This window comes from Molothrus ater, chromosome 4 (assembly GCF_012460135.2).
Source record: "Molothrus ater isolate BHLD 08-10-18 breed brown headed cowbird chromosome 4, BPBGC_Mater_1.1, whole genome shotgun sequence".
Lineage (NCBI taxonomy): Eukaryota > Metazoa > Chordata > Aves > Passeriformes > Icteridae > Molothrus > Molothrus ater.
Window position 1 is genome coordinate 9,030,113 of NC_050481.2, and position 14,950 is coordinate 9,045,062.

Sequence of the window (14,950 nt, forward strand, 5' to 3'; positions counted from 1 at the left end):
CCCGCTGCCTTGATATTTTGCCAGACTACCTGCACTCCATCGCCCTAAATAGCTGGTATAACTATAGGGCATTTTTAGTTATTACTACTCTGTAGACCTTATTTGGGGTGCAATTTTAAATGGCTCCACTATTCTGCCCCCTTAGTGTCCTGCCATTTAGAGCGGAACTATGCATCAGCGTCCTGGTGAATTAATCACCTACAGAAGGGCATGGTACCATTGTTTGTACCTCAAAAATCACAATTAAAGACTAAGAGAATTCTGGCATATCCAGCGTGCACACAGCAAGCAAAGTGAGCCATGCATGCCTCCAAACACCTGACAGGCTCCCATCAGACTAACTCCCCATCAGCCTTGGTGCAAGCTCCATGTGCCTGCATCAACCACAGGCAATCATTCCGCACACTCAGATTTTTAACTGAAGGACCTCCCAAAAGGCTTTCTCCCCCATGGAAAAACATATTTGTGTTCAGGCAGAAAATAAAGTCTCTACGTATATAGAGTTACCTAAACCTGAGCTTTATGGATTACAAGATATTGTGTCAAATGATGAGACACAATTTTCTCAGCCCCTTCCATAACCCAGAAAGCCAGGCTGGATTTCCTTGTCCATGATACGCCCTGGAGATTGTTTTTGAAAACCAAGTGGAGTTATACATTCAGCCCCCAGGAGAGGAGGACAGGGATGTAAAGACAATTCCAGCCTGATTCAGAGGCACTATGTTCAGAAAGACTGACAACCGTTTGGATTTTTTTTTATTCCACACTCTGCCCCTTCAACAATCAGTTAATGCCTCAGTAGTTCAATAAACAGAGATTTTTCATGAAAGCAAGAGGTTAATCAAAGCCTCTCTATTCCATCACAGAGCTCTAATGGCATTAGTTCTAGTTCCAGTCTCTGAGCTGAGCGTGACTCAACAAAAAAATCCCTTCAATTCCCAAGCAGGACCCTTATCCTACTAGTGTCATTTCCAAATTGAACTTTATCTAGACAAAACAAAGAATAGATCTTTCAAAAGGAAACATTTGTTTGTATTTTGAACCAAGAGCAAAACAGTATCTATAGGTCATAGATGACACACCAGAAATCTCCGCAGAGATCTTTCATTTGGCTGACAAAGTGGCTCCTCTCAGAGAAACCCCATAAAGCAGCGGCAGGAATAAACACAAAGGAATTTAACCAGGGTACAACAAAAAAGAAGAAACAGGAAGCAAGCACAGCAAATACATTTGCCTGCACATGAAAGCATGAATTTTGCACTGGCTTTCCCAAAAGCACACTTTGCAATATCCCTGCTATACACATCCAAACCAAACATAAATAATCTTAGAGCATTTTACAGCTAATGCCCATGTAAAGATAGAAAAGACTAGTATTCCCTCAACAAAGACAGGGAAAATGAAATACTGAAAAAAATCATTGGCCTCCAGAGGGCAAAGCATGATAGTGGCAGAGACAGAAATCAAAGGTTCTATTCCCTGCCTTACTTTTTCACCATAAAACATTTTTACTCTTGATAGGCAAACAGTACTTCTCCAGTCATTTCAAGGTAAGAATTTCAATTTGTGTTCATCATCTTGCATAAAACTTCCTCTGACTGTCTTGTCTGCAACACTTAAGTACATTAAAGGGAAAGTCTCTTGGATACTGTAGTATTTTTGTTACATGACCACATTTCTCTGTCTAGATTAGGTTTACTGACAGCAGTCATGTGTGCAGCCCTAAGTGGTCCCCACAAAAAAGCTGATCTTGCCTGTAAAGAACTGGTCCTAAGACTCAAAATTTTCTTGGAGGACTGCCTAGAACCTAGTGTAGAACCAAGACTAGGAAGAGACAGGAGAGATATTATAAACTTAAGTTGCCGCTCCCCAGTTGCCATGCAACAGAAGCAGTGCTAAATGCAAGTATTTATGAGCAAGGTGGAAGAGACTGAATTTTCCCCTTTAGAAGGTGTTTGGAAGTCCAAGAAGCACACACATACACAAAAAAAGTAGGCACACGTGGAGGGTCACCCTGGCTTCATTTACTCTCCTTGCTTCGTTTTGCTTGGAAGCCACTACTTGCCAAGCCCTGCCAGGTTGTCACCAGGACTGGGGGCTTGGATGATGCTCCAGCCCTCACATCTGCTCTGATCAGAGATTGGTGGGACCAAACTCTGTGTCTTCCTCTTTTTCTACCAAATCCTCTCAACAATAACCAAATCCTTCAGCCAGTGAGGACAAAGATAGGGATAGGGGACTCCAGCAGAAACTACTCAAAGAATAAAAAAGGGAAGCTGTTCTAATGAGAATCAATGTACACAGAGCTTGAAAACTGTCTCTGACTGGCTGGAACTGGGCTTGAGCAAACTCAGAATAAAGCCCTGTTTAAATTTCATGTGGCAAACGTGCTGTATGAGAGATTTAAGTACAAAGTCTTTGTTATCTGGGTTTAAATAGACTTCCTCTGCAGTAGCAATAGATCACTACTATGTGACAGCAGTAGTCCCTCTGAAATAAGTTAGTGGCCTCCTTTTAATTCCTAGCACAGATGTGACCACATCTGACTTGCTCACAAATAGTCCCTGTGACAGGATACAGACACCACAAAACATGTTATTCAGTGAAATATATTGGCATTGGTATAAGAGTGGACACATTTTAATTATCTCACATGGTGGCAAACATTTTTAGCTCCCAGAAAAGCAATAGGACAACAAAGTGTGGGAAACAATTAACTACTAAAAGAAAAAAAGCCATAAAGACCGAATAGTTCAGCTTCTAACAGGCTGTTCCAGAGCCTGGGACTATATCTCTTTTTTTTGGAAAAGTAAAGTTTTAGTAATCACTCATAAACCTATAATCCTTGGTAAATTTTCAAAATCAATACAGAAAATCTGCAGCTACTTGGTTCTAATAGAACTATAAGAAAGGTTTTTAGCAATTTTTTTTTAAATGGCTTAGCTTGTCTACCCAATCAAGCAACACATACAGAGTTTGGCTACTGCATTAATTGACTTTTAGGAGTCCTAGTTAGGCAACCATTCTACGCACAAATGTTGTGTCTCAGCTGAGTTCACAGCACAAATCATTCTCTTGGAACTGGATAGCTAATTGACAGCCTTAGGAAAGGGGAAAACAGTACCAGAATAGATGGACTACAATAAAACATCTGATACAGCGTCTCACAGAAGTTTTATTTGAAGAGTTAAATGAATTCAAATTGGCTTCCATTGGAGCATTAAACTATGAACTGAAAAGTGATGAAGAGCCATTAACCAAGCGAGAGCAGGAGATTTGCTGCATCAAGCAGGGCAATGTTTTGTGGGCTGCTTCAGAGCACCATGCAAAGCCTGCTTTTATTCACCTGTGCTTCCCTGGGCTGGGGCACTGACAGTGTGGTGATTCCACTGCCCTCTCCAGTAATTCCACCAGGAAAGCAAAGCAAGGACTCAATCCTGCAGGGCACACACATCTGATTGCAGCCCCAACTCCCTGCCCTGGCATTTTGGTTCTGTCATCGTGGCTTTGGCAGTAAGCTGCTGCCCTTCAGATCATCTCTCAACACCACCTTCTCAGCCTTTTGCTGTCCTACACACATCAAGAAACAGCTGCTGAAGGGCATCATGCAAGGGGCTGCTGTTTCCAGCTCAGCCACGGGGTGTCTGAGTGACCTTGGGAAAGCCAGGCTTGATCCCTTTAATGCTGTTTAGCTTTTTGAATTTTTGGTGAGTTACTGGTGAGACGTGGTAGATCTTAACACCATCACTCATGCTAGAGAGACATTCATTAGAAAATGCATTGAGAAGGTATATTTAAAATAATCATGAAATTAAGTCTGCCCTGAGAGTTAAGATGCTTTGCCTGTGACATCAAAATATCATGTGTATTGTGATAATTTTGGTACCACCACACAACATCTGGAGCTGCTCAGAGGGTGAGTGTGGTCACTAACACTTATCTGTTGGGATGATCACTAGACCCACTCTGTCAAAAAACAGAAAACACATATATAGGTTCTCTCTTCATGCATCGTTCTCCTCAGACTATACCTTAATTACTGATTTCTGGGAGCTTCCACACCTGACACTCCAGAGAAGGCATGAGTCAGAAATTCCTGAGGAAATATTGCAACTACTCGTTATGTTCAGAACTACCAACACATTAGAGACCCATAAATGGTTCCATTTGGAGGAGGCCTCACTGAAACATCCCAGATGGGATATTTATGGGATTTCTGGGTGGTCCAAATGACTGTGGGACTGCTGGAAGTTAATGGGTCACAAGAAGGAAGCGGTGAGGCTGAACATCAGGCAACACTCAGCACAAGGGTGGTCTGGCTCAGCCTTAAAACACATTTCTGCAAGGAGCTAAGCCACATGAAATGTCACATTTGGGCTGGGGAACCAAAGGATGTGCACAGGTGTGAGAAGATCCCTATGAGCAAAACTCATCTGCAAATCACCCTCCAACCACTGCTCCACCAGGGAGCCTTTTCACCACCTTCTGAAATCATCTGGAAAAGCTCAAAGCCAAAGAGAAATAGAAGTCAGAAGGGTCAAACAGCTCCCTTCCAAGTACTGTTTCATGCTAAAAAAAAAATCACACCAGCTTTCATCAAGTGCACAAGTTGAAGTATTTCAAACTCTTTGCTTTATATTCATTGATTATTGACTTCACCCTCTGGCATCATTTAGCTTTCTGAAATCACACAAGATTACGTGTGCAATATAGACTTGATCAAGCAGATGAAAACACCAAAAAATTGGGCATTTAACTTACACATGATTATGCATTGAAAAGAAACAAAAGAGGTGAAAGTACTGAGCAGCCTCTCCACTCAGAAATGATAAAATAAAAGTCAGAACTCTCCAGCCCTTATCAGCTCAGAAGCTGGCCTTATCCTGGGTAAGAAGAGTTTTCTAATACCTTGTGATGGGCTATGAGAAGCTGGTACTGACACCCCTCTCAGGCAAAGCCACATTTACAAACACAAAACACATTGCAGCTTGGTTAAGTTGGAAAAAAAAATTACTTCCAAAGAGGATGTAAGTTTTGTGAGCTCAGCCAAAAAATTTCCTGGAAACTTTGCTGAGAGAAAGAAAAGAAAAATGCTCTTTTTCTCCTTCCTCAGTGAACAGAAACCCTGAATTTTTGCAAATGGTCACCAGGAGTCATTTATCACTCAAATCAGGCTGCTTGTTTCTGTAATAAATGAGGAGTCCCATGCAAGGAGCAGCAAGGCAGCTGTCATAATTCATTGGGCTGGTAGTAAATGACAGTAGTCATACAAGCTTAGAAAGAAAAAGGAAAGGCTTTACATTAGGTTTTTAGCCTAAAGGGAAGTGTTATATATAGACAATAAAGACATTCTGACTTCTGATTTATGACAGAATAAGGAAGGGAAAGCTCTGGCCTGCCTCCAGGTCAATTGCTCCCAGCAGTGCACCATGATGCAGACAGGAGATTGGGAATGGCCACAGTGCTGTGGAACAACCAGGGTCCTGCTGCTCTGAACCCACTGCAGATGTCAAGCCCATTAGCTCCATCCTCAGGGTGAGCCAGCACAGCTGATGGCTTCATATCTATATTTCTACTTCCCACAAGCTCAAGGAGCTCAGAGATCCTCTGCCTACCATGATCAGAGGTAAGAGGAGCTCCCCCAGCCCACACACCAAGTGTGCTGGCTCAGGCACCGAGCTCTGGGGGAAGCTGTGCCCGTGGGAGCTGGCCCACGAGGAGCCAGCTTGAATTCCTGCTGCACAGCTACCACATGGCATTACCAGGGGGCTGCTTCTCCTGGCTGTCGTGCCATCAGTTTTAAATAGTCAAGTCCTAATCTCCCAATCAATCATCTTCAGAACAGCACGCTTTAGTCATCCATCAAACGCCTTTCTGCGGACAAGCAGGAAGTGTTATTTAGCAAGGAGACAGCAATTTTTAAACCTCCATTTTTCTTCAGCTGCCTGAATTAAAGAAAAATTAGAGTCCCTGCAGATGTGTCTGGCATCACAACAGAGCTGTACCACAGTGCTCTGCTCTTGCTGGGCCAAGGCCCCACATGGAGGAAATCAGCTGAATGGACAAGATCTATTGAAGGACCAGCCCTGGATGAGTGCAGCCTTGATTCCTCAACCAAATGTGCCCAGCTTTGGCCTTTACCTCCCTGGAGAATCAGTGGATGCTCATCAGTGACCACAGGAGCACAGGACCTCAAATACCAGTTACCAAAATGAAACTCCATAAGTAACACTAATTATGAAATATGGCCTATTTTCATGTTGCTCAAATTCATCTAGCACAGGAACTCTCCGAAGAGAGTTGAATTCTGAAGTGAATGTAAAGCTGTTGAACTTTCAGGAGGAGAGTTTCAAAGGCACAAATGGCACTTAACTTCCAATTATGCCTTGGAGAAAGTTCCACTAATGGCTAATTTAGCTGATTTATTTTCATAACCTTTAATTACCTCACACCATTCTTTTTTTTTACTGAACAGTATAATCAGTTCAACAGAGCAGTTGAAAAACAATGGGTAGACTAAAAAAGGTCTGTTCCAATGCCAGGTTTCCTTATGCAGGTTTAAATTCTTTATCAATTTTATGTAATTATACATCTCAAGAAATGGGAATACTTGCACTTAATTATAATGTCTACATACAACAGATAGTAGCTAACATGAAATCTGATTATTAATATTTTATCTCAATGAGATTTTACCAGTGTTATTGGGAGGAAATAATTAGGGATGAAGACCATAGTTTTGTTTTGACTAGTATAAAGTCAGGGGCTTCTCCTGTTTTAGTAACACAAGCTGTAATATTCGTGAAGTTTATTGTTTTGACAGCTTGCAATACCAGTACCCAGGAGATCCGGCAGGGCCAAACACTGAAGAAAAACCGTGCCATTTTAGGTCTTCTCACAAGCTATTCCCTTGTGCCACAGGTGGAGGCTGGAAGATTTGCAAAGCATTCAGGGTGATCCAGCGGCACATTTCTTCGAGCAGAACTCCTGGCTTTTATTTAATTTTAAACATGGGAGTCTTAATTAAGGTGTTTTACGTGCCCTGGGGATTTGCGAAGCCTTTTGGCGGGAGCGTGGCCGCAGGCAGGGCCGCGGAGCGAGGGGAGAGCCGGTGCTGCCTCGCAAAAGCAAGAAGCGATTGCCCTCTAGTGCCCAAAGCAAGCCGAGGATGCACAGCCCGGCGAGCGGGAGTTCAAGATTCTTTCCCAGTCACCTGCCTGTCTGGTGCTGACCGAACAGGCTTTTTGCAGTCACCTCTTTGTGGGGGACACATGACCCAGCCCTGGAGGCTGCCCCTCTCACGGAGAGCAGGAGTCCTGATCTGATAAAGCCCTGAGTGAGTCCTCAATGTCACCCAAACTCCAACACTGTCTTGCAGAGAATGCTTCACTTGATCCAGTGTTATCTTTTGAAGGAATCTTAATTGGAGGTTTAATAAGAAGTGAAATCCCAGCAGGCAGACAATTGTAGAACAAGGGAAGCACCAAAGCAGGGCAAATACTCTTAAGATTATCAGGACAACTTCAATTTCCTAATGGTAGCTGTGATTCCTCTTACATTTGTTCTCTCACACATAAGAAATGAGTAAATGCAGAAGAGGTTTCCTATTTCTGTCCCTACCTCACTCCCCTCTTCGCCAGTTGTGTGACACAACAGGATCACTTCTGGAACACCCCACAGTCCAGGGGTATCAATATCTCCTTCCAAGCTGCCAACTGAGGAAGGTAAATCAGATAAGAGCTTGAACCCGCCAGAGTCACAAATGGTCTCAGAAAACAAACTCGTTCTTTCTAAATGCTTCTTACAAGCATTTCCCAGGTTCAGGTACAAACCTTAGGATGAATGAATAGTTTTCAGAACACAAGTCAAAAGTGTAATCTGAGTTAATGGAAGAGGACACGTCAACTGGAAGGATCTGCCTGGAAAAAGCATTTCTTCCCAGCAGTTCCAAAATCGTTCCTTGTTTACTGTCTCACATTGTTCCAACAGACAAACAATATCAATAATTCACAAAGATGTTAATTCCTGCTTAAATCCATAGAGCAGCATGGGCTATTTATTTAGTTAGCTTTAACTGTCTCTGAGTCATGGGGTTTACTGTTACCAGTGGCAATTTCTCATGAACTTAGGCGGAATTGCACAAGGGCTTCAGAGCAATGAGGTTTAGGCACCCTATACTTCATGCACACAGGGGCAGACCAGAGGCTGAGGGCTTCAGCCAGAGGTGCCATGGACTAGCACACACAGCACCTACTTGCCCACCTAGCACTAAAACAGCTTCCTTGAGGTACATCTCCTGCTACACAGCACCTCCCATTGATCCCTGGGGGAGGCAGAGCCAAGCACAGCTGCACCCCACATTAGTAGCAGCCTGCTCATTCACTTGGAAAATCCCCACAGAATCTTTATAGTTCCTAAACCGGACCATGAACTCTGCTCGCTCCAATTGCAGAATGGAAACTGCAGAGAAAGCCCTACAAATCTCTCCTCAAGCTCCTGTCATGTCTTTCACTTTGGTCACATTAGTTTTCCAAGCCAACACAGAATTTATCCCTTATGCAGTTTGAATTTGATGCAGAATATGTTCCCAGATTTATCAAAGATTGACTTGGTCCAAATTTTGCCCCTAAAATCTTCCATTGTTCCCATCTGCAATAGCAATGATGCATTTTAGATAAGAAAAGCAGATAAGGAGATACACATCCTCAACAAGTTTTCTTCAAAGTTCATTTCTGTATCCTAAGAACACGGAGGAACTGTTTAATGCTGCTTATTTTAATGCACCAAGAAAGAAAGTGACACTGAGTGCTCCTTGAACTACTCAGGAACTTCCCTCTTTACTCACATTACCAATACCAATCACTGGCCTTATTAATGTGTGGTTTTAATTGCTTTATGGATTTTGTTTTACTTACTCTTCTTTTACTTCTTGTTGCAGATAATGTTAAGAGTCCTCTTCATTGATTATTGGCAGCTGCTGCTCTCTGAGAAAACCTCTGCCAATTTGTCTTTCCAGATCCTTTGACTTCCCGCTCCGACAGCCTTACAGCCTCCCCAAACACCCCATAAATGCACTGCAATGGTCACATGAACACCTTGGAAAGGGCACCTCTGCAACTCCTCATTCCCATGGCACATTAGGAGGCGCATCTGGAAGAGTGCTAAGTCCAGCAGGAGCTGGAAGCCCTGCCAAAGATGAATCTCATCGGGAAGCTCCGCAGAAGCTTCCGAATGCTGGTCATTCTCCTGGCCACCTTCTGCTTGGCAAGTATTGTCATCTCCGCCTATTTCCTCTACACTGGCTACAAGCAGGAAATGGCCCTCGTGGAAAGCACTGGGCAAGCAGAGTGCGAGGACCTCAAGCTTCTGCCCTACAGGTCTGCGGAGCTGAGAACACCTAAGCCAATTGATCCCTCTAGGACTGATCCCACTGTGCTCCTGTTTGTGGAAAGCCAGTACTCCCAGCTGGGGCAAGACATCATAGCCATCCTCGAGTCCAGCAAGTTTCAGTACCACATGGCCATTGCACCAGCCAAGGGGGACATTCCCCCTCTCACAGACAACGGGAGAGGGAAGTACACCATTGTTATATACGAGAATATTTTAAAGTACGTGTCCATGGACTCGTGGAATAGAGAGCTTCTGGAAAAATACTGTGTGGAATACAGTGTTAGCATAATTGGTTTTCATAAAGCCAACGAGAACAGCTCCCCCAGCAGCAGGCTGAAAGGGCTGCCCTTGCAGCTGTACAACAACGTGGCGCTGCGAGACTGCGTGGTGAACCCTCGCTCGCCCCTGCTGCGCATCACAAAAGCGCCCAGGCTGGAGCAGGGCCCCCTGCCTGGCCAGGACTGGACGGTGTTCCAGTTCAACCACTCCACCTACCAGCCCGTGCTGCTGGGCGAGCTGCAGCCAGCCAGGCCCACCCCGGCCTCGCTGCCCCGCGCTGCTCTCCATGCGACTGTCATCCAGGACCTGGGCCTGCACGATGGCATCCAGAGAGTCCTCTTTGGGAACAACCTGACCTTCTGGCTCCACAAGCTCATCTTCATCGACGCCATCTCCTTCCTGTCAGGGAAGAAGCTGATGCTGTCCTTGGAGAGGTACATTCTGGTGGACATTGATGACATCTTCGTGGGAAAGGAGGGGACGAGGATGAACATCAACGATGTGAAGGTAAGGCAAGAACTGGAGGCTACCATCCCAAACATGGGTGTGTGCTAATGGGGGTTTAAAAGGAGGCAAAGCTTGAAAAAGCTGAGCAGCTCTTTTTCCTGGTAAGGGCTGGAAGTGCACAAGTGCAGTCAGCAGATACATAAACCACAGCCTGAGATTAAAAGCCATTTTTCCCATATACATGCAGAGAGATGCACTTATGGATGTGTACATGTGCACTTGCATACACATGTATGTTGCACATATATAATATCTTGCACATATATAATATCTTCTACAGGCCTGTTCTGTATTATTTCTCTCACTATTGCTGTCAAGTAGCCAGAACAGTACAAGACGGTTGCCTTTTAAAACCTCACCATCACTGCATTTACAAAACCCAAAAAGAGCAAAAGGAAAAAAAAGAGCCTGAAGAAGTCACAGCCCCAGCATGACTCCTAAGAGTTAGCAGGATAATTTTCATTACCAGACTAGCAGGTAAGCATTTAAAGTTACCAGTTACAGGGTGGAAGCACAGCATGCACTTGAGCAAGTGACATAACCATCTGACAGAGTGAAAGGCCCACAGACTACTCACTGGGGGCTCCTCCACACTTATTTTCTTGATTTGTTGTATCCAGGGACACCATTAAATTTGTTCAGGGTAATTCTCAAAGATGTGTGCAGCTTGGAAAGAATTGACAGAGCTCAGCAGCATGACAGTTAGTTCTTGTCATTTTCCACATGTGGGAATCATATTCAGACATTAATTGAATCCCTAAGCATGCACTATCACATTCTCCAGCCTTTATTCTGGAGGGTTTTTCCTGCAAATACCCAATACTTTCAGGAACAATAAGCAAGCCTTTTGTTTTTAAAAGCAGATTTCTTTTTAATTTCCAAACCCTTATTTCCATTTCTACAATTTCTATATTCATTTGCCTCTTCTCCAGACCATTGTGGTAGCCAAATACCCAGCAAGAGCAGTAGTCTCACATACAACTGAAACAATTTTGTACATCAGAACACTTGGGGTAATTGCATTAGCCACACCAGGTGTATGAATGCTCATCAGGGCTGATTCTGAGCACCAAGCATGTGGAGTGCCTAGTGCCTTAGAGATCTGAGCACTGTGCACAAGCCCAGCAATAAAGTGCTTTCTCTCTGGAAATACATGGGGAAATGCTCTGAGCAAGGGCTCGTACACAGGAGGAAATTCACTCCAAATGCACTTGTGAAACAAGTTTTTCAGCAATAGCTTCCTGCCTGCACCTTTTTGAGAGAGTCTTTCTGACATGGTTTGCTGCACTAAGGAAGCCTTAATGGTACTGTTCCACAGCAGTTCAAGAGCCCACACTGCCAGCAGAGCAGTGTCCACACAGGGACACTTGGAGATTCAGAGCTGAGCTCTCACTGGAATCACCTCATTATGCAGGAAAAAACCCAAGTCACCCCCATTACTATCCAGCAGTCAACAACATTGCCAGGCAAACCTTTCCAGCTGTGCTTGGCACAGCAGCCACTCTTCTGTGCTCATTACACAGACGCAGCAGAAAACTCCACATCCAGGGGCTGCAGAAAGAGCTGGATGCTGTTAAAAGCATTCAGAATCATATTTACGTGCTGCTTGCCTTTATCCATCTGAAAACCAACCAGTCCACACTGCTGAATATCTAGACAATAACAAGGAAAAACATCTGCCTGGGATTCAGACCTTTTTAATTGCTTTTTTTTTCAAGCAAGGCATGGTGAGCCTTCTTTCATTCATTATGTTTGAGTCAGGGTACAAAGGGAAGCTTTCATTTTTCCCGCACTTCTCCAGTGCCAAATTAGCAGCCCACTTTCCTCACAAAAACACCAGAAGTGCCACTCACAGGATAAATCCCCTCCTCACCTTACACAATTAATCACCCCACAAACACCAACTACAGGGAGAAATCTTCTGCAGGCACAGGCTCAGAACCAACCTTCTCCTCAAGCTCTCTTCTGGGGACAATATAAAGTTTATCTCCCCCTTTTAGGTGAATGTTTCACACATAAATCCACCCTGCAACTTGAGCACCCACAGATACTCTGTCCTCAACATTATTGATTTCATTTCAAACCTGGCAGAGATTTGTTTCAGGGTATCTCACAAACACTTGCTACACAAATCAGTCTGTTCCTACAGACTGGACATTCTCAGCATACATTAACCCACTGAACAGAATCCTGTTAATGAGCATAACATAATGAGCATAACACTGAAAGCAGAGTGCACTTTGGTTAGCTTACAGAAAAGGGTAATTACAGCCAGTTAGAGAACAATCTCCCAAGTCACTGGGGAAGGAGGCAATTAAGAATCAGCAGACCTGCCTTCACCCTCTAAGGCACAGCAGCTTTGCTTGAGAGGCAAAAATAACTACTTAGGAGGCTGATATTTCAGTGATAGCAAAGCCTTGCCCTGCCTTTGGGAGACGGGGCTGTGGCTGCTCACAGAGAGCAGAGATTTAGGGACTCTCTGCTAGGCTCTCCAAATGTGCCATGCCCACCCAAATCCCTCAGAAATGCTTTAATACCCAGCCAGTCTCCTGATAACAATATTGGCATGTAACAGTAATCAAACAAGTCAACCTGTGCCTGTGTAATTACTTCCTGCAACCTAAATGTTCTTATTCCCTCACAAAGCCATTTCTCAATTAGGTGCCTCAGGGATATATATATATATGTATATATGTATATATATGTGTGTGTGTGTATATATATATATGTGTGTGTGTGTGTGTATATATATATAGACACACACACTTTTATAAAGGGTGGCATCAGCTACAGAAACAGAGATTAGAGAACAGGGTTATTATGGGCTCTGTTTACCACAGAAGATCTCCTAGTCCCTGGTGTTGAAGAAGTTGTGCAAGGTCATGTCTGGCTAAGTAATTAACAGGAACTCAGCAGAGCCACAGAAACCTGTTTTTCCCAGCTTTGTGGAGTTCTATCTTGAGCCTAGCGAGCCTCTGCAAATGAATTTCTCCCTTTCCTGCCTGCCAATATATTATCTCAATGCTTGATTTTCAAAGGCAAAAGAATTCTTCAGTTAATTTGCAGAAACAGTGAATTTGTGCTCTTGTAAATGATCCTGCTCCCCAGCTACATGAGTCCAGTATCACTGGCATCAGTGATTTGGCAAAAAAAACCTGGAAATGTCTTTTTATGCTGTCTCTGGGAGAGCCACACAGAAAAAATACAAAGCTTTCACCTTTAAAGTTTGCTTTTAACTGAGCACAAAGAGGGCTGCATTTCCCAAACAAGGAGCGAGAGCTTGCTGAAGTATTGCTATTTTTCCTGTTGCCATAGTATGAGCCAGTACAATATTTACTCACCCAGGAAGAGCTCCACACAGCCACCAGGGTTTACCAGCACCTTTCACAAATACACCTCCTATTGTTAACCCAAAAGCCCTGCAAGAGCACAGTGCAAGCTAAGGCATTTACCCTTCAATAAATAAAACAAACAAAAAACTACTCTAAATGAAGAAAAAATCTTGAGCTTTTCACTTGGTACCCTCCTCTCAGCTCCAGGATTTAGACTGCAACAAACCTTCTTCCAGGGGAGTCAGGAACTACCTGTTCCCCTGTCTTATCCCACTCTCCCAGCTGGAGCTGATGAGATAATCAAGGAGAAATTGCCTGTCCCAGCACCACCATATCCCAGAGCCCCCTTCTCTAAAAGCTCCATTTCCCCTTTCTGTAACCCCTCTAATTGTCACTATAGGGATGGGAGGATCCTGGGACTTTCTGAGCTGCAGTAAAGTGATGGAGCCATGCTTGGGAATGTAATTTCTGTTAGTGCTGACTGCAGGCCTCCCTTCTCCCTGCAGCCTGTCTGCCTTCTCCTGCTGCCTCCCCCTCTGAGCTCCACTTCCTTCAGTGGAAATAACAATTTGTCTCTGACACCCCCTCACTTCCACAGTCTGCTCTTTATCTTTGACCTTCACCATCATTAAAATGCCTGGAACACTTAAAGCCTGTGGTTTCTGGCTCGTTTTAGTGTTTTCAAGACAAAAAATCATGTTGGAGTTGCATCCTTCCTGGCAATTCCAAATTAAAAAGTCCTGGCACAGCAGGGAGCTCAGCTCAACCACTCCATCTCTCCAGCATATGATTATCCCTGATTTTTGTGCAAGGACAGCTGCTTTTGGGTGGAACTACTGGAAATGTCTGGGCCCCGTCACCAGGCATAGCAGCATGGTCAGTCCTGAGATAAAACACTCACCCTGATACCCTTTTAATCATAATAAGCCCCTTGCAGTAAAGTAGCCATGGCCATGGCCAGCCCAGGGAGAAGCTGAGCCCAGGAACCCAGAGCAGAGCCAAGCATTAGTCACTGAGGCTGGGTGACACTTCTGTCACCTTCTGAAGCACTTGAGAGTGACACAATGAAGTGGAGTCTGCAGCTCCCATTTTTGGACAGTCTCAAAGTCCTTAAAAATGAATTCAAAAAGCAGCTGAGAGGCATTACATGAAAACTTTAATAATATTTCTTTAAATGGGAGTGCCTGCTCCATTCTGCTTCATCAGAGATGACAGTTAATTCAGTATTTTCCTTGTTCAGGTCTCTTGAATCACCCAATTCTTTCTGTAATAATTTGAGTGTTGAATACTGCTCAAGTGCCTTGTCAAGACACATCAGACAGAATGTTTCATACTTCTTTTGTTTCAACAGGGCCTGTTCTTTCATTCAGAACTTCAGTAGCAGTGTAGTTAAACACCACAATTCCCTTGGCACCAGCAGAACCTGTATTCTTCTCCTTGGC

At 44.0% G+C, this 14,950-nt stretch overlaps 1 protein-coding gene across 3 annotated transcripts in view; it reads left to right on the forward strand.

Moving 5' to 3' along the window:
• LOC118686615 (bifunctional heparan sulfate N-deacetylase/N-sulfotransferase 4-like) overlaps positions 1–14,950 on the forward strand; it is a 49,826-nt gene that overhangs the window by 4,829 nt on the left and 30,047 nt on the right. For all 3 annotated transcript variants that reach the window (XM_036382913.1, XM_036382914.1, XM_036382912.1), the window contains exon 2: positions 8,939–10,176. In XM_036382913.1, coding sequence (XP_036238806.1) covers positions 9,196–10,176 — 981 coding nt within the window. In that variant the 5' untranslated portion in view covers positions 8,939–9,195. The remainder of the gene's footprint in view (positions 1–8,938; positions 10,177–14,950) is intronic.